Here is a 19,368-nt window from a genome sequence, read left to right on the forward strand (position 1 = left end):
ACGTATTCCCCAGCCTTCAATGTCACAGCACTGCACGCTTTGAAGCACACACTAGAACTCCACTGAAAGTTCTCTCTCTTCTTCTCTGTTGTTTCTCGCTTTACGTCCTCTCTCTCTCTACCTCCTCTCTCTCTCTCTCCCTCCACCTCTCTCTCTTCTTTTGTTTCTCTCTTTACGTCCTCTCTCTCTCCCTCCTCTCTCTCTCTCTCCCTCCTCTCTCTCTCTCTACCTCCTCTCTCCCTCCTCTCTCTCTCCCCCTCCTCTCTCTCTCCCTCCTCTCTCTCTCCCCCTCCTCTCTCTCTCCCCTCCTCTCTCTCTCCCCTCCTCTCTCTCTCCCCTCCTCTCTCTCCCCCTCCTCTCTCTCTCCCCCTCCTCTCTCTCTCCCCTCCTCTCTCTCTCCCCCTCCTCTCTCTCCCCTCCTCTCTCTCCCCCTCCTCTCTCCCCTCTCCCTCCTCTTCCCCCTTTCCCTCCTCTCTCTTTACCTCCTCCTTTCTCCTCTCCCTCTTTCTCTCTCTAACCCCTTCCCTCTCTTCACCCCACTCACCCTCTGCTGTCCTTCCCCTTTCTCTCTCTTCTGGGGGTGATGGCTACGGCATAGCATGGACGGTGAGATCGATATTTACAGACACCTCACTTGGTTGAAAAGGGTGAGTAGACTTTACAGCAAACTTGGGAAATCAGTTCAACTTCAAACAGCTCGCCGCGAATCCATGTTCTCCCCCCATTCTCTGAGTGATTGCAAGTAAATAGTTATCCGGCTTATTCTTAAGTTTGTAATTAAGCAAGGAGCTTTCCCGAAAACGTACGTTTGAGGAAAGTATTTGAAGGTGACATAATTATTACTAATGTTTACTTCGAAGGTTTAAAAATTACTTAAAGGTTTAGACAGGCCGAGTGTACAGCAGTGGTTTGGACGGAGGGTGCCGACGGTTCTGATGTGAGGCAGAGGGAGGATTGAACAGGATGGCTGGCTAATCGATCTTGTCTCCTCCTCACCCGAGAACACACCAGGAAATAGTTTGCATTTCTGTATTATTGGAACCGTGTGTTCAGCTCGGAATGAAAGTGTGTTCAAGAGAGCTTTGTCTCCGACCGGTGGGGGAGGGGACTTGGGGGGCGGGCTGAGAGGGGTTTGAGTGTTTAAAACCGTCCGATAAACTAGAACCTTGCTGAGAAATGCAGGGAAAACAGTGGATGTATGTATTAGTTTGTGGTTCGGGAGATACCAAGTATCAGCGTAGAGATACAACACGGAACCAGGCCCTTCAGCCCATCTGGTCTGTGCCGACCACAGCATCCTCCCTACTAGTTCCAGTTGCCCCTGCCCGGCCCTTAACTCTTCAAGCCCTCCCTCCATCTACCTATCAGTAAGTCTCTTAAATGTTTCAACTGTAGCTGCCTCAACCGCTTTCTCTGGGAGCTCATTCCGGGTACCCACTACCCCACTCAGGTCTTTTTAAATCTCTCCCCTCTTGTGTCTGTAAACTCTAGTTTTGAACCCTCCAACCCTGGAGAAAAGACTAGACTGTCCACCTTATCCATACCCCTCATGATTTAATAAACTGCTATGAGGTCACCCCTCATTCCAAGGTAAGCAGGTACAGGGTTCTGAGTTGGATGATTAGCCATGATCATACTGAATGGCGGTGCAGGCTCGAAGGGCCGAATGGCCTACTCCTGCATCTATTTTCTATGTTTCTATAATCCAGCATGGCCAACCACTCCTTATAACTCAGGCCCTCTGGTCCCAGCAGCATGCTTGTAAATCTCTCCTGGATCCTCTCCATCTTGCTAATGTCTTTCCTATAACAAGGTGACCAAAACTGTACACAATACTCTATCATCAGGGACCCCCACCATCCAGGCCATGTTCTCTCACTGCTACCACCAGAAAGGAGTTACAGGAATCTCAGGACCCACACCACCAGGTTCAGGAATAGCTGCTGCCCCTTAACCATCAAGCTCTTGAACCAGAGGGGATAGATTCACACATCCCCAAACTGAACTGTTCCTACAAGCTATGGACTCACTTTTAAGGACTCTACACCTCATACTCTCTCTCTTACTTTTTTGAGTTTGCACTGTTTTTTGTGTTTAGCAGATTGGTTGTTGTGGGTTTTTTGCATTGTTTGTGCTTCTATATACTGTGAATGCCCGCAAGAAAATTGAATCCCGGTAGTATATGGTGACATATGTGTACTTTGAACTTTTTTGAACTTTGAAGTTTGGTTTCATCAATGACTTGTATCATTGCAACATAATGTCCCAACTTGTAAACTCGATGCTGTGACTGATTAAGGTTAGTGCGCTAAACACCACTTTCACCGTCCCCTCTACGTGCACGGCTGCTTTCAGCGAACTGTGTACTTGTACTCCCAGCTCCCTGTCTGAGGACGGTTTAAATGTTGTTAATGTATGAGACCCAAACATGTAGGAACCACTGTCGGGAAAATGTTACGTCGGCATACGTTGCGAAAAGATTTAAAGAATAGCTTTGTTTGTCACACGTACATTGAAACATCCAGTGAACTGTGTCATTAGCGTCAATGAGCAACACAGTCAGAGGAGGTGCTGGGAGCGGCCCACAAGTGTCAACGTAGCATGACTAACCCTGACCTGTACGTCGTTGGAACGTGGGAGGAGACTGAGGCATCCGGCAGGAAGCCATGCGGTCACAGGGAGAATGTACAAACTTCTTACAGGCACCGGCTGAAATTGAACCCCAATCGCTGGCGTTGTAAAGCGTCACGCTAGCCACTACGCTGCTGTGCTGGCAAAATCCATGACCGGCAACTTGCAGGGTCACATTAACATCCTGTACAGCTGCACTAATAATCTAGCCACTTCACCACTGGCTGCCATACCTTAGGTTGCACAGTACTGTGTAAAAGTCTTAGGCACCCTAGATTTTTTCTGTAGTTTCGGAAGGTCTGGCCTCCACAGAGCCCTGATCAAGGCTGTCTGGGATTACCTGGAGAGACAGAAGCAAGTGAGACAGCTAAAGTCTGCAGAAGAGCCGTGCCAAGTTCTCCCAGATACTTGTGATAAACTGACCAGCTGATTTTCTTATAAAACTGCACAGCAGTGTACCTCAGAGTATTGATGCAGTTTTAATGGCAAAGGGTCACACCAAGTATTGATTTGATTCCGTTTTGTTTTTTTTACTGTTTACTGCTCTTTATAGTAAAATTTTTGATATTTAGATACTTTTAATTTCATTATTTTTGAAAACATTTTTGCTTTACAGAATTATTTTACGTGTGCTGAAGAGTTTTGCACAGTGCTACAGGTCTCCTCGGACTGTGTTGGTCATTGATACAAGTGACACATTTCACTGCATGTTTCGATGTTCATGTGACAACTAAAGATGAAAGTTCATCTTTGAACAAGAAATGGTGAGAATTCGGAAGTGAGCAGCAACATGGTGGAAGAGAGAGACAGATTCAGGTTTATTATCACAGACGTATGTCATGAAGTTTGTTGTTTTCAGGCAGGAGTACAATGTGAGACCTTGAAAATACAATCAGTTACAAAAATACATTGGTCCAAATGACTAATAATGAGGTGGTGTTTCTGGGTTTATGGACCATTCAGAAATCTGATGGTGGAGGCAAAGAAGATGTTCTTAAAACATTCCCAGGTATCTGAAATACAGACAGACAGACAGACAGACAGACAGACATACTTTATTGATCCCAAGGGAAATTGGGTTTCGTTACAGCTGCACCAACCAAGAATAGTGAATAAATATAGCAATATAAAACCATAAATAATTAAATAGTAAGTTAATTATGCCAAGTGGAAATAAGTCCAGGACCAGCCTATTGGCTCAGAGTATCTGACACCCCGAGGGAGGAGTTGTAAAGTTTGATGGCCACAGGTAGGAATGACTTCCTATGACGCTCAGTGTTACATCTTGGTGGAATGAGTCTCTGGCTGAATGTACTCCTGTGCCTAACCAGTACATTATGGAGTGGATGGGAGTCATTGTCCGAGATGGCATGCAACTTGGACAGCATCCTCTTTTCAGACACCACCGTCAGAGAGTCCAGTTCCACCCCCACAACATCACTGGCCTTACGAATGAGATTGTTGATTCTGTTGGTGTCTGCTACCCTCAGCCTGCTGCCCCAGCATACAACAGCAAACATGATAGCACTGGCCACCACAGCCTCGTAGAACATCCTCAGCATCGTCCAGCAGATGTTAAAGGACCTCAGTCTCCTCAGGAAATAGAGACGGCTCTGACCCTTCTTGTAGACAGCCTCAGTGTTCTTTGACCAGTCCAGTTTATTGACCATTCATATCCCCAGGTATTTGTAATCCTCCACTATATCCACACTGACCCCTTGGATGGAAACAGGGGTCACCAGTGCCTTAGCCCTCCTCAAGTCCACCACCAGCTCCTTAGTCTTTTTCACATTAAGCTGCAGATGATTCTGCTCGCACCATGTGACCAAAGTTTCCAACCGTAGCCCTGTACTCAGCCTCATCTCCCTTGCTAATGCATCCAACTATGGCAGAGTCATCAGAAAACTTCTGAAGATGGCAAGACTCTGTGCAGTAGTTGAAGTCCGAGGTGTAGATGGTGAAGAGAAAGGGAGACAGACAGACAAATACATCTTATGGAAATGTTTGTTTGATGATGAACTTCAATAAAAAAAATAAATTAACAAAAAAATACATTCCCAGGACTTGAGATCCTGAGTTAAAGGGAAAAGTTGACTAGGTTAGGACTTTATTCCCTGGCATTTAGGAGAATGAAGCAGGATTTGATAGAGGTATACAAAATTATTAGGGGCATAGACAGGGTAAATGCAAGCAGGCTTTTTCCAGTGAGGTTGGGTGAGACTAGAACTTGAGGTCATGGGTTAAGGGTAAAAGGCAAAATGTTTAAGGGGAACATGAGGGGAACTTCTTCACTCAGAAGGTCATGAGAGTGTGGAATGAGTTGTCAGTGGAAGTGCTGGGTCCTGGTTTGATTTCAAAGTTTAAGTGAAGTTTGGATGATGGGAGAGGTATGGAGTGATATGGATCAAGTGCAGGTTGACGGGACTAGGCAGAATAGCAATATAGAATAATAGGATAAGAGGCTAGATGGGCTGAATGCTCTGTTTCTGTGCTGTAGTGTTCTATGACTCTATTGACTGTGTGTATTCAGGTTCCTGTACCTCCTATTCCTCCTGGTGGGAATGAGAAGACCACAAAACGTAGGAATAGAATTAAGCTATTTGGCCCAACAAGTCTGCTCTGCCTTTCAAGAAGAGGTCATGTCCTAGATGTTGAGGGTCTTTAATCATGGAGACCTCTTCCAGGAGCACCACATCTTAATGAGGAAAATTATGCCGTGATGGAGCTGGCTGAGTCTACAAACCTTTGCAGCCTTTTGCGATCTTGTACATCGGAGGCTTCAGTCCAGGCTGTGATGCAGCCAGTTGGAATGTTCTCCACGGTACATCTGTAGAAATTCACTGGACTCTCTGGTGACCTACCAAACCTCCAAAAACTCCTAATGAAATACAGCCACGGGTGTGCCTTCTTTGTAACTGCATCAATATGTTGGGCCCAGGGTAGATCTTTCCCTTCCTGAAGTCCATATCAGTTCCTTGGTCTAGCTAATAGTGCCAGGATGTTGCTGGGGCGCCACACAGCCATCTAATCTATCTCACTCCTGTACGCCACCTCATCACCATGTGAGAACCTGCCAACAACAGTGGTATTGGTAAATTTATAAATGGCGTTTGAGCTGTGCCTAGCCACACAGCTGTGGGTGTAGAGAGAGTAGAGCAGTGAGCTAAGCTTAAAACCTTGAGGTGTGCCGAGTGTTAATGGCCAACGAGGAGGAGATGTTATTACCATTCCACACTGACATGCCTCAAAAGCAGCAAATCTCTGCAGCCGAGTAGCCTCTGGGTTTTTTTTGCCAGGTTTGAGGTCTTACTCTTCAAACATTTCTCTTTCTCAGGAGGATTACAGGATAAACCTTGGTGAACCTGACAAATATTATGCAGACTTCAACGAAAAGGGAGAACTTTCCTGATATAAAGAAGCATTTATTAGACTGATTCACGCAAGTCTACTATATCCCTCGCACCTCAATTCCGCAAACATCTTAACGTTGTTCCTTTAAGCTATATAAACATATTTAACCACAATTACCATTCTTGTTTACATAAAATCTTAAAAGTTGTCACTCTGACCAAGAAATACATCACCCCACCTCACCTCATGGCATGTATTTCTCCTGTCTGTGAATTAACATTTAATGGCCATTTTCTGCTTTAAAAAAAAGCATTATCCTTATTTTTGTTCTTTAATCTTTGAATGAGTCATTAAGATGAGGTGCAGTCTGCTCCCCTGCATTATCGCAGACATTCCCGTGGCGTTATTTCATGTTGTCATTGAACATTACAGCACAGAACTGGCCCTTCGCCCATAACTAACCTTTAAACCTACTCTAAGATCAATCTACACAAAATGCTGGAGGAACTCAGCAGCTCAGGCATCATCTATGGAAATGAAAAAGCAGTCGATGTTTCAGGCTGAGACCCATCAATTGAACCCTTCCCTTTCACGTAGCTCTCCATTTTTCTATCTTCCATGTGCCTGTCTAAAAGTTTCTTAAATGCTCTAATGTATCTGCCTCCACCAGGCTAAGTAAGAGGGGAGGTTTTGTGTGATTTTACAGCAGGTTATAAGCTAGCGGAGTGAAGATACATCTCCGCCAATGGAGGCATAAGGCATTCCTTCCCTCCGCAGACCTGCAGGTCACAAGTCCTGGTTTGTGACCACTGACGCCAGGCAGACAATCTCTGAAGAGTATTGATAATGGCTGGGGTCACCCGTCTTGTAAAGACACTGCCCAGAAGAAGGCAATGGCAAGCTACTTCTGTGAGAAAATTTGCCAAGAACAATCACAATCATGGAAAATCATGGTCGTCCATGTCACACGACACAGTACATAATGAACAATAGGGCTGGCACACAGCATGGGCCAAAGAGCCTGGACTGTGTTCTGGTATTCTATGTTCTGTATTCTTTTCCATATTCTTCCTACAGTGCGGCAGTCAAAATTGCATGCAGTAGTCCAAAGGTGACTTTACCAATGCGTGTACCCTGTAACACAGCTTTACGATTCCTTGACTGATGCATCATCTTCGACACTCTGTTTGCCCATGGTGCCATTTTCAGGGAATTACAGACTTGCTCCCATAGATCCAGTTCTTTAAGAATCCTCTCCAAGACCTGACCCTGATCTAGTTTCCTAAAATACACCACAGGTTCTTGATTGGTAAAGAGTGTCAAAGGTTATGGGGGAGAAGGAAGGAGAATGGGGTTGAGAGGGGAAATAATTCAGCTGTATTAGAACGCGGCTGGCGCTGTAAAGATTTGTCCCTACCAAAGGAGGTGTAAGGCACCCCTTCCATCTGCTAGCCTGCAGGACGTCCTTGGACAAGGTGTATCACCTGCTTAGCACCCCCAATCAGGGTCACATGAAGCTGTTGGGGCAGGTGGTGGGTGGTCGTATGAGCAGCTGGTGCACATCACAAGTCCTGGTTATGTGACCTCTGGCGCCAAGCAGACAATCTCTGAAGAGTATTGACAATGGCTGGGGTCACTCATCTTGTAAAGACACTGCTCAGAAGAAGGCAATGGTAAACCATTTCTGCAGAAAAAGTTTGCCAGGAACAATCAGAGTCATGAAACCAATAAGAGAAATTCTACAGATGCTGGAAATCCAAATAACACACACAAAATGCTGGAGGAACTCAGCAGGCCAGGCAGCATCTATGGAAAAGAATACAGTTGACAGTTTGGGCCAAGACCCTTCAGCATGAGACCATGATCACCTATGTCATACCATAAGACGTAGGAGCAGAATTCTGCTCCACCATTCCATCACGCCTGATCCCGGATCCCACTCAACCCCATACACCTGCCTTCGCGCCATATCCTCTGATGCCCTGACTGATCAGGAAACTATCAACTTCTGCCTTAATTCTATCCACAGGCCTGGCGTCCACTGCGGTCTGTGGCAGAGCATTCCACAGATTCACCACTCTGGTTAATAAAATTCCTCCTTACCTCTGTTCTAAAAGGTCACCTTCAATTTTATGGCTGTGTCCTCTAGTTCTGGATAGCCCCATCATAGGAAACATCCTCTCCACACTCACCTTATCCACATTTGGTAGGTTTCAATGAAATCCCTCCATATTCTTCTAAATTCCAGTGAGTACGGGCCCAAAGCTGCCAAACGCTCCCCATGTGTTAACCCCTTCATTCCCAGAATCATCCTCGTGAAGCTCCTCTGGACTCTCTCCAATGACAACACATCCTTTCTGAGATATGGGGCCCAAACTGTTGACTATGCAGTATTCCAAGTACGTCCTGACCAGTGTTTTATAAAGCCTCAGCATTATCTTGCTTTTATATTCTATTCTCCCTGAAATAAATGCTAACATTGATTTACCTTCTTTACCACAGACTCTGCCTGTAAGTTAACCTTCTGCGAGTCTTACACAAGTCCCTCAGCACCTCTAACGTTTGAATCTTCTCCCATTTAGATAATAGTCTGCACTATTGTTCCTTTTACCAAAATGCATTATCATACATTTCCCAACACTGTATTCCATCTGCCACTTTGTCTAAGTCCAATCGCATTGCTTCCTCAGCAATACCTACCCCTCCGCCTATCTTCATATCATCTGCAAACTTTGCCACAAAGTCATCAATTACATTATCTAAATCAGTGACAAAGAATGTGATAAGTAACGGTCCCAGTACCGACCCCTGAGGAACACCTCAGGTCACTGAAAGCCAACCAGGAAAATCCCCTTTTATTCCCACTCGCTGCCTCCTGCCTGTCAGCCATTCCTCTATCCATGCCAGTATCTTTCCTGTAACCCCATAGGAATTTACCTTGTTAAGCAGCCTCATGTGTGGCACCTTATCAAATGCCTTCTGAAAATCCAAGTAAATGACATCCACTACCCCTCCTTTGTCCACCCTGCTTGTTACTTCTTCGAAGAACTCTAACAGATTTGTCGGGCAAGATTTCCCTTGACAGAAACCATGCTGATTTTGACTTATTTTATCATTAGTCTCCAAGTACTCCGAAAGCTCATCCTTAACAATAGACACCAACACTTTCCCAACCACTGAGGTTAGGCTAGCTAGCCTATAATTTCCTTTATTTTGCCTTCCTCACTTCTTAAAGACTGGAGTGACATTTTCAATTTTCCAGTCCTCCAGGCCCATGCCCGAATCAAGTGATTCTTGAAAGATCATGACCAATGCATCTGTTATCTCTTCAGCAACCTCTCTCAGGACTCTGAGACGTAGTCCATCTGGTCCAGGTGACTTATCCACCTGAAGACCTTTCAGTTTGCCTAGCACCTTTCCCTTTGTAATAGCAATGGCACTCACTCCTGCTCCGTGAAACTCTCGGACCTCTGGCACACTGCTAGTGTCTTCCTTAGAGAAGACAGATGCAAGTTATTCGACACAGTACATAATGATGATGATTGAATGGCAGAGAAGACTCTGAGCTGAATGGTCCTAATCCTGCTCCTATGTCTTACGGCTTTGAGTACAAGTGCTGGGACATTATGTTGGTGAGACCACACTTGGAGTTTTGTATGCAGTTCTGGTTGCCAGGGTAGGCCAGGAAGATTGCAGAGGAGATTTCAAGTCAGGACTGCAGGATTTGAGTTACAGTACTGTGCAAAAGTCTGTGGCACATTTATGTATATAGCTAGAATGCCTAAGACTTTACACAGTACTGTATTTGTCAATGTGGAGCGGAGAGCGAGTTTGTAAAGCTGGCAGGAGCAAAGGATGTTGGGAATGGTGAGGATGGAGTGCCGCAGGAGGGGTGTGGGTGCAGACACACCCAGCCCTGAGACACCAGAGAAGATCATTTGATTTATTAATCATTACAAATATCTTTCCGGTGCTTCCCGCCTGCTCCCTCCTCTCTCCCTTCCCCTTTTCCCAACAATTCTTCCCCTCTCCCTGCCCCCTTCCCACTCTCAGTCCACAATAGGGACCCATATCAGAATCAGGTTTATCATCACTCACATATATCATGACGTTTGTTTTTTTTTTTTGCGGCAGCAGTACAGTGCAGTGCGTAAGAAGTATTAGGCTTCCTAGCTATGTGCCGAAGACTTTTGCACAATACTATATAAGGAGAGACTGATAATTTAGAGCCCTTTTCCCTGGAGCAAAGGGGGCTGATGAGTGACCTAATAGGGGTTTACAAAATCAGGAGAGGCAAAGATAAGGTGAATGGTTTCTGTCTTTTTCCTAGGGATGGGGATTCTAAAACTAGAGGGTGTTGGTTTAAGAAGAGAGGGGCAATATTTGAACTGAGGGGCATTTTTCCCTAACAGAGATACTGGTGTATGGAATGAACTAGCTGACGGAGGAAGTGGTAGAGATGGGTACAATTACAATGTTTAAAGGACATTCAGGCATGTGTATGAACTCCAGAGATTCTACAGATGCTGGAAATCTTAAGCAAAATGCTGGAGGAACTCAGTAAGTCGTGAGTATCTATGGAGGGGAATAAGCAAACGATCTTTTGGATTGAGTTCTAATGAAAGGTTTCAGCCTCAGACATCATCTGTTTCAGGCGGAAACCCACGCATTAGGATCCTGCTGAGGGGTTTCGGCCCGGAACGTTGACCGTGCTTTTTTCCATAGATGCTGGCTGGCCTGCTGAGTTCCTCTGGCAGTTTGTGTGTGAGGCAAGTATATCAGAGGCTTTTAAGAGACATTTGGATAGGCACATAAATCTGAGAAAGATGGAGGGAAATGGACATGGTATAGGGAGAAGGGATCAGTTTTTGGATATTTTTGATTGACACAACATGTTTGTCACAATATTGTGAAACGAAGGTTGTGTTCCTGTGCTGTACTAATCAGTTTTCTATGTTCTAACTACATAAGATAGCATATATACACAGAATAATTGTATGTCCGTAAAGTGACACTAGGCACAGGAATGTACATAAAGTGACTGACAGGAAATGATAAAGTAATGCTGGTTGGGGTGGGGGGGGGATTGGTTAGTGAGTGGTGGTGTTGATCAACCTTACTGCTTGGGAAAAGTAACTGTTTTTTAGTCTGGTGGTCCTGGAGTGGATGCTGTGTAGCCTCCTCCCTAATGAGAGTGGGGCCAACAGTCCATGAGCAAGGTGAGTGGGATCCTTCGTGATATTGTTGGCCTTTTTATGGCATAAGACACATGTAGGAGCAGAATTAGGCCATTCAGTCCATTGAGTCTGCTGTTCCATTGAGAAGCAATTAAAATGCACATGCAAGAGTTTCTGCAGATGCTGGAAATCTGAAGCAACCCACACAAAATGCTGGAGGAACTCGACAAGTCAGGCAGCTTCTGTGGAGGGAAATGGACAGTTGACGTTTCAGTTTGAGACCCTTCTTCAGGATGTAAAAAGGCAGGGAGAATCCAGCATAAAAGGATGACACTATCACTTCCCAACCTGTAACATCATTCTCACTCTCCCAATTCCTCAGCTGCCAATCACAATCCCTGCACCTGGATTCACCTATCACCTGCCAGATCTCGCTCCACCCATTCTCCCCACCTTTTTATACCTGTTGTCTCCCCAATTTCTTGAAGGGTCTTAACTCTCTATTTTCCTCCATAGATGCTGCCTAACCAAATGAGTTCCTCTGGCATTTAGAAAGAAAGAAAGATTATCTTTATTTGTCACATTGTCAACCACGATAGCATAGCATTTAGCACAATCTGTTACAGCTGGACTTCAGAGCTAAATCTGGTGTCCTCTGTAAGGAGTTTGTATGTTCTCCATGTAACTGCATGGGTTTTCTCCCACTGCCGAAAGACATACCAGTTAATAGGTTAACTGGTCATTGTAAATTGTCCTGTGATTAGGCTAGGGTTAAATCGGTGAGTTGCTGAGGGAATGGTGCAGGTTCGTTGGACTGGAAGGGCCTGTTCTGCTCTGTGTCTCTAAATAAATAGACGATGAACCACACAGCGAAGAGTTGCATCATCATGTCCACCAATGACCAACACATTCCAAATAAGTGCTGGGGGCAGCCCACAAATGTCATTACACTTCCGGCACCAACACAGCATGCTCACAACTTGTTAACGCTAACCTGCATGTCTTTGGAATGTGGGAGGAAACTGGAGCACCCGGAGGAAACCCACATGGTCAGGAGACAACGAACAAACTCCTCACAGACAGCAGCGGGAGCTGAACCCAAATTGGAAACCCTATTTTGTATTTGTATTTGCAGTTTGTCTTTTCTCATTAGTTGTTTGCTGATCTGTGTGTGTGTGGTTTTTCATTGATGTTAGTGCGTTTCTTTGTTCCACTGTGAATGCCTGCAAGGAAATAAATCTCAGAGTAGTATATGGTGATATAATCAGAGTGTGCAAAAGTTGGAGGCATATTTATATAGCTAGGGTGCCCAAGACTTATCTCTCTCGCTCTCTATATATATAATATTTTTTCATAGGACTATAATTGTCAACATTGTGCAGTAAGCGAGTTTGTAAATTTGATGGGAGCAAAAGGATATTGGGAATGGTGAGGGTGGGAGGGGTGTGAGACAGGTGACAGAGAAGGAGTGGGGATTGATGCAGGTGCAGACACACCCAGCCCTGATACACCAGGCAAGGTCATTTGATTCCAAACAAATGGTTTATTGATCATTACAGAATGTTCCTCTGGTACCTCCCACTCTCTCCCCTCTCACTTCCCTTTTCCCAATCATGATTCCCCTCTCCCTGCCCCCTTCCCACTTTCAGTCCACAATAGGGACCCATATGAGAATCAGGTTTATCATCACTCACGTATGTCATGAAATTTGTTTTCCTTTCTGCACCAGTGTGGTGCAATACCGTAAGACATGGGGGCAATATTAGGCCATTTGGCCCATTGAGTCTGCTCCACCATTTCATCATGGCTGATCTATTTTTCCCCCTCAGCCCTAATCTCTTACCTTCACCATACATAAAATTACTACAGTACTGTGCAAAAGTTTTAGGTACTCTAGCTATATAAATGTGCCTAAGACATTTGCACAGTACCGTATGAACTTTGAACCTTGATGGGGGTATTATGTTATGTTACCAAACTACCTTCTGTACATTTACTAAAATTCATGCTTTCCTTCTTGGGCTGACTTAAAACTTTATGTAAATCTGATTCTCCTTAAGCCAGGTCAGCTGGTTGTGGCTGGTACTTCATAACAATGAGTTTCTGTTTATAGGAAATAGCCTGTTTTTGTTTAAACTTCAACTTGTTCCACTTTCGGTCTGTGTACATAAGGGAGCGAAAGCATTCAGCTGTGTTACAAGGGGCAGGAGCTGTGGTTAAACTGAGCTACAGGCACTTAAGTGTCATTACAGAAGTACAAAGTGTATTTCTTATCAAAGTACATACATGTCACCATATACAACCCTGAGATGCATTTTCTTGCAGGCATTCACAATAAATCCATAATAGAATAATAATCATAAAAGAATCAATGAAAGACCACACCAACTTGGGCAGTTAATCAGTGTGCTAAAGACAAAAATCTGTGAAAATACAAAATGAAATACATAATAATAAATAAATGAGCAATAAATATTGAGAACATGAGATGGAGAGTGGTTGAAAGTGAGTCCATAGGTTGTGGGAACGGTTCAGTGATGAGACAAGTGAAGCTGTGTGAAGTTATCCTCTTTGGTTCAAAGCCTGATGGTTGAGGGGTAATAACTGTTTCTGAACCTGTGGTGTGAGTCCTGAGGTTCCTGTACCTCCTTCCTCCTTCTAAAAAGGCACGGCAGAATTTTGCTTACATTCAGCATGTCATCTAACAAACTTCTATGGACGTGTGATGGAGAGTATCCTGGTGGGTTGCATCACGGCCTGGGGTGGAAGCACCAATACCCAGGAATGGAAAATCCTACAAAAAGTAGTGGATATAGCCCAGTCCATCACAGGTAAAGCCCTCCCCACCACTGAGCACATCTACAAGGAATGCTGTCACAAGAAAGCAGCATCCATCATCAAGGACCTCCACCATCCAGGCCATGCTCTCTTCTCCTTGCTTCCATAGGGAAGGAGGTACAGGAGCCTTAGATCCCACACCACCAGGTTCAGGGACAGTTATTACCCCTCAACCATCAGGCTCCTGAACTAGTGTGGATAACTTCACTCACCACAATGAGCCTCAGATCCCACACCACCAGGTTCAGGGACAGTTATTACCCCTCAACCATCAGGCTCCTGAACCAGTGTGGATAACTTCACTCACCCCAACACTAAACTGATTTCACAAACTACAGACTCTCTTTCAAGGACTCTTTGCAACTCATGTTCTTAGCGTTAATTTTTATTTGCAGAATTTGTCCAGAGAAAGTGCAGGTAGACAATAAGATGCAACGAGATGGACTCTTGACCTCACAATCTATCTTATCGTACTAGAGGGCCAGTTAGTCACATTATAACAGCAGGATAGAAGCTGTCCTTGTGCTTTCAGGCTTTTGTATCTTCCATTGAAGGAAAGCAAGAGTGGTCCATGAGCACTATCTCTGACCCCTTTTGCACTATCTATTGATTTATTGATTCTAACTTGTAATATTTGATTCTAACTTGGCACCATACTGCTGCCACAAAACAACATTCAATTCTCCCCCCAGATTCCAAGGCGTGTTAATTGGTCACTAGGCTGAAATTGGATCGTGTGGGCTCTCGCTGAGCTGGAAGGGCCTGTTGCCACATTGAATCACTAAATAACTGGGGGGGAAAACTGTCAGTTGTAGTGAATTTGATTCTGATTTAGCCCAATGGGGAGGGGGAGAGAGAGAAGAGAGAATGTCCGTGGTGGGTGGGGTCCTTGATTTGCTGAGGCAGTGGAAAGTGCAGACTGAGTCTATTCAAGGAGGCTAGTTTCCGCAAGGCGCTAAACTGTCTTCTCTTTGGGGGTGGCGCAGTAGCATAGAAGTTAGCTTAACACTTTACAGCGTGAGTGGCCTGGATTCAATTCTGCCACTGTGAGGAGCTTGCCCTCCGCCTGCCCACGTGGGTTTCTTCTGGGTGCTCTGGTTTCCTCCCACTTTTCAAAGACGTACAGGTTAGTGGGTTAATTAGTCATATGGGTATAATTTGGCGGTGCAGGCCCGTAGGCTGGAAGGGCATGTTACCATGCTGTATTTCCAAATAAATAATAACAGAATTGTCTACAGTGCTGTTCTGTGGACTTTTTTTTTACGGAGTTTGATTCTTGGTTTGTTCTATGCTCAGGTCAATCACCGTGTGCCTGTGAACAATGAAACGTGCCAGGACCGACTGACCAGGCTAGAAAGTGACCGGGAGTGCCTGGTGCTTCAGGTGGGTAAAATGGCTGCCACCTCTGCTGTCATTATTGCAAAGCCTAGGAATTCCCTAACGGCCTTGTAAATACATTAACATAGTTTTGTGCATAAGACGTCGGAGCAGAATTAGGCCGTTCAGCTATTTGAGTCTGCTCCACCATTCCATCATGGCTGGTTTATTATCCGTCTCAACCCCATTCTCCTGCCTTCTCCCTGTAACCTTTGACACCCTGACAAATCCAGAACCTATCAACCTCCACTTTAAAATATACCCAATGTCTTGGCCTCCACAGCTGTCTGTGGAAATGAGTTCCACAGATTCACCACCCTCTAGCTAAAGAAATTCCTTCTCATCTCTGTTCTAAATGGACACCCCTCTTTTCTGAGACTACGCCCTCAGGTCCTAGATTCCCCCACTAGAGAAAACATCCTCTGTACGTCCGCACTATCAAAACCTTTCCGTATTCAATCAGTTTCAATGGGATTCCCCTCATTCTTGTTAACTCCAGCAAGTACAGGCCCAGAGCCAACAAATGTTTTTATTGTAAAGGTTAGAAATTCCTTTATGGCCTTTTAAAGACAATAACATGTTGTTGCGCATCACCTCAGTGCTGCTTGTGCATGTATTGGAAAGATTCTGAAAACAGAACACAAAATGCCGGGCAAACATACATGTAGGCCAGGCAGCGTCTGTGGAGGGGAATTTTGCTTTCAAGTCAATTTGAGTTTTTCTCCAGTCCCTATTGCGTAGGTGAGTGGTTCAAAGTAAATTTATTATCAATGTACATACAGTATATGTGACTATATACTACCCTTAGATTCATCTTCTTGTGGGCATTCATAGTAAATACAAAGAAACACAACAGAATCAATGAACAACCATGCACAAGAAAGACAGACAAATAACCAACATGCAAAAGACAACAAACTGTGCAAATACAAAATAAAGGAATAAATTTCAAGAACACGAGTTGCTGAGTCGTTGACGTGAATTTGTTGGTTGTGGAATTAGTTCAGTGTCAGGGTGAGTAACGTTATCCTCTCTGGTTCAAGACCAGACCTGTACACGATCCTGTGCTGACCTTTTCAAGATCAATCAAACCCTTCCCTCATATGTGGCTCATAACCCTCCATTTTTCTCACACACATGTTACAATAACACTAATCTTTAATCTTGTTAAATTGGGAAAAATGTAGAAATTCTGAATTATTTTCCCATCTCAGCCTGAAGGACAGAGGTAGTCGCTGCCTTCCTGAACCACTGTTTGGGAGCCAGAGTAGCATAGTGGTTATCGTAACGCCATCCTGTCTGGGGGCATCTAAGTTTGGAGTTCAATTCCAGTGCCCTCTTTAAGGAGTTTGTACATCCTCCCCTGTGGAATGTGTGGGTTTCCTCCAAGTGCTCCAGTTTCCTCCCACCTTTCAAAGATGAGCTGGTTAGTAGGTTAATTTGTCCTTGTAACTTGTCTTGTGATTAGGTTAGTGTTAAACATGTGAGTTGCTGGGCTGTGTGGTTTGTCAGGCCGGATGGACCTGCCCACCCTGTATCTCTAAATAAAATAAAACAAAAATAGAAACTTCTGTAACTCTGAACATGCTGCTGGCAGGAAGTCCCAGGACATGAACTCAGAAGTGATTTATTGCCGGGTTAGGACGGTGTGTGACATAGAGGGGAACCTGCAGGAAGTGGTGTTCTCCTGCACCTTCTGTGTAGTCGAGGAGCATGCAACAGAGGACACAGCCTTAGAATAGAGGGACGTCCATTTAGAATGGAGGTGAGGAGGAATTCCTTAGGCCCAACAGTGGTGAATCTGTGGAATTCGTTACCACAGGTGGGTGTGGAGGTGAAGTTATTGGGTATATTAAGACAGAGATTGATAGATTCTTGATGGTCAGGGCATGAAGGGATATGGGAGAAGGCAGGAGACTGGGTCTGAGAGGGAAGTGGATCAGCCATGATGAAATAGTAGAGCAGATTCAATGGGCCAAATGGCCTAATTCTGTCCTTTGTCTTGTGTCAGCAGTTTTACAAGGATGTTGCTGTGACCTTGAGGGCCTGAACTCAGTTAGTTTTGCTCCCCCTGCAGTGAAGATGCCGTTAAGGTGCAAGGAGTGCAGAAAAGTTTTACAAGGATGTTGCTGTGACCTTGAGGGCCTGAACTCAGTTAGTTTTGCTCCCCCTGCAGTGAAGATGCCGTTAAGGTGCAAGGAGTGCAGAAAAGTTTTACAAGAATGTTGCTGGGACTTGAGGGACTTGGTTAAAGGGAGGGGTTGGTCCTTGGAGGGTTGCAGACTGAGGGGTGACCTTATAGAGGGGTATAAAATGATGAGCGGCATAGACCGGGTGAACTCTGCCATGGGCAGTCACAACCCTGGCTGCAAAAGCAGGAAGGTTGGTTGTGAGGCTAGAAATCCCATCCCATAAAAAAAACCAGAGCTACAGAAACACCAACAGAAGCTGCAAAGACCTATCCCTGGGAGAAGAAGGATACACCAAGAAGATGGGCTGAACTTGGGGACAACATGAAAGACTGGCCCAGGACAGAGGACTCTGGCAAACTACTCTCAATGTCCTAATTCCCAACAAAGGTGATGGGCTTAAGAAGCTAGATAGATTGCGTAAATGCACTCAGTCTTTTTTTTAGGGTTAAGGAATTAAAAATTAGAGGTCATAGATTTGACTTGAGAGGGGAGAGATTTAAAAAAGACCTGAGGGGAAATTTCTTCAGTTAGAGGAGGGGTTCCTTTCCTGAGACCCAGGGACCTCTCAGTTAATGGTAGGAGTCTATGGCATATAAAAGGTTGGGAACACACGATAGGGGTGATCTGTATATGAAACGATCTAAAACTAGAGGACATAGGTTTAACCAGAGGACAGAGATTTAAAAGGAACCTGGTGAGCAAGGTTTTCATCCAGAGGTTTGCAGGAATATGGTATGAGCTGCTGGAGGACGTGGTTGAGGTGGGTGCATTAACAATATTTAATAGACATTTGGACAGGTATTTGGATGGGAAAGGTAGAGGAATATCAGCAAAACACAGACAACCGAGACTAACTTAGATGGGGCCAGTTGGGCTGAAGGGCCTAGTTCCATGATGAAGGCTCGAAGAGCTTTCAGGAAGGAGCTGGATAAATGTACAGCCCTTTGGGGAAAGAGCAAGATGCAGATTTCTGATTCATGGGGACTGTAAGGCAGCATAATGATGGGCCAAATGGCCTCGCTCTGCACAGTTCTAGAATCATAAAAATTTACAGTCCCAACGCAGGCCACTCAGCCCATCAAGTCTGTGTTATATGATGTATACCCTGGTGCTGTAATGAATGCCTCCAGCCAGCGGACGTGCTAGAGAGTGAAGACCGCATCAGAATTTACAATGTGTATGAAGTTTGACTGAAAACATGAACTTGGAACAGAATTAGTGATTTTAAAATGAAAGTAGAATCATTTCTTGGTATCCAAGGGTGATCTATCTCACAGACTCTGACCTCCCCTGCCCCCACCCCCTCCTGCAAGGCCCAATGACCTTCAGCACTTCTACATGGGAACCAGTCTTTGTCCTTTAAGAACACGGCGTAGCTTGTGCAGTGACCTTTGGCACGGTTGTACGCTTCCTGGGACAGAGCCAGACATCAGGGCTGCTACATGTTTGCTCTTGCATTCCTGGCTCGAGTTGAGGCTTGCTTGACTCTGCCAGGCCCAATTCAAGCCTTGATCAGCTCCGACCCCTGTCCCACCTTCTTGCAGGGAGTTACGGAAGCTCACTGTGACAGGCACGGATTCCTGACAGAAGTCAGATGCAAATTTGTAGAACGGAGAAGTTCTACTTCCTCATTTACTGGGGCCGGCTGTAAGCATAAACGAAGCCTTAAAAGCTAAAGGCGTGATGGTGCCACAGCCTCTGTGGCCCTGTTGCTTCAGGAGACAGGTTGCCTTTGCCGGTTAGCAAGGGGTAAGCCAAGCCCAGGACTTCTCACTGACTGTTCTCTGCTCTCCTGCACCACC

At 45.0% G+C, this 19,368-nt stretch overlaps 1 protein-coding gene across 12 annotated transcripts in view; it reads left to right on the forward strand.

Annotated features, from left to right (window-relative positions):
• Positions 1-19,368, forward strand: part of LOC140729743 (liprin-beta-2-like) — a 220,114-nt gene that overhangs the window by 105,044 nt on the left and 95,702 nt on the right. For 11 of the 12 annotated variants that reach the window (XM_073049891.1, XM_073049886.1, XM_073049896.1 and 8 more), the window contains exon 4: positions 15,294-15,380. In XM_073049891.1, the coding sequence (XP_072905992.1) occupies positions 15,294-15,380 (87 nt within the window). Of the gene's footprint in view, positions 1-412; positions 648-15,293; positions 15,381-19,368 lie in introns of those variants that run through there. The other variant, XM_073049898.1, reaches the window with a different exon arrangement.

Source organism: Hemitrygon akajei, chromosome 6 (genome assembly GCF_048418815.1).
Source record: "Hemitrygon akajei chromosome 6, sHemAka1.3, whole genome shotgun sequence".
NCBI classification, from domain to species: domain Eukaryota; kingdom Metazoa; phylum Chordata; class Chondrichthyes; order Myliobatiformes; family Dasyatidae; genus Hemitrygon; species Hemitrygon akajei.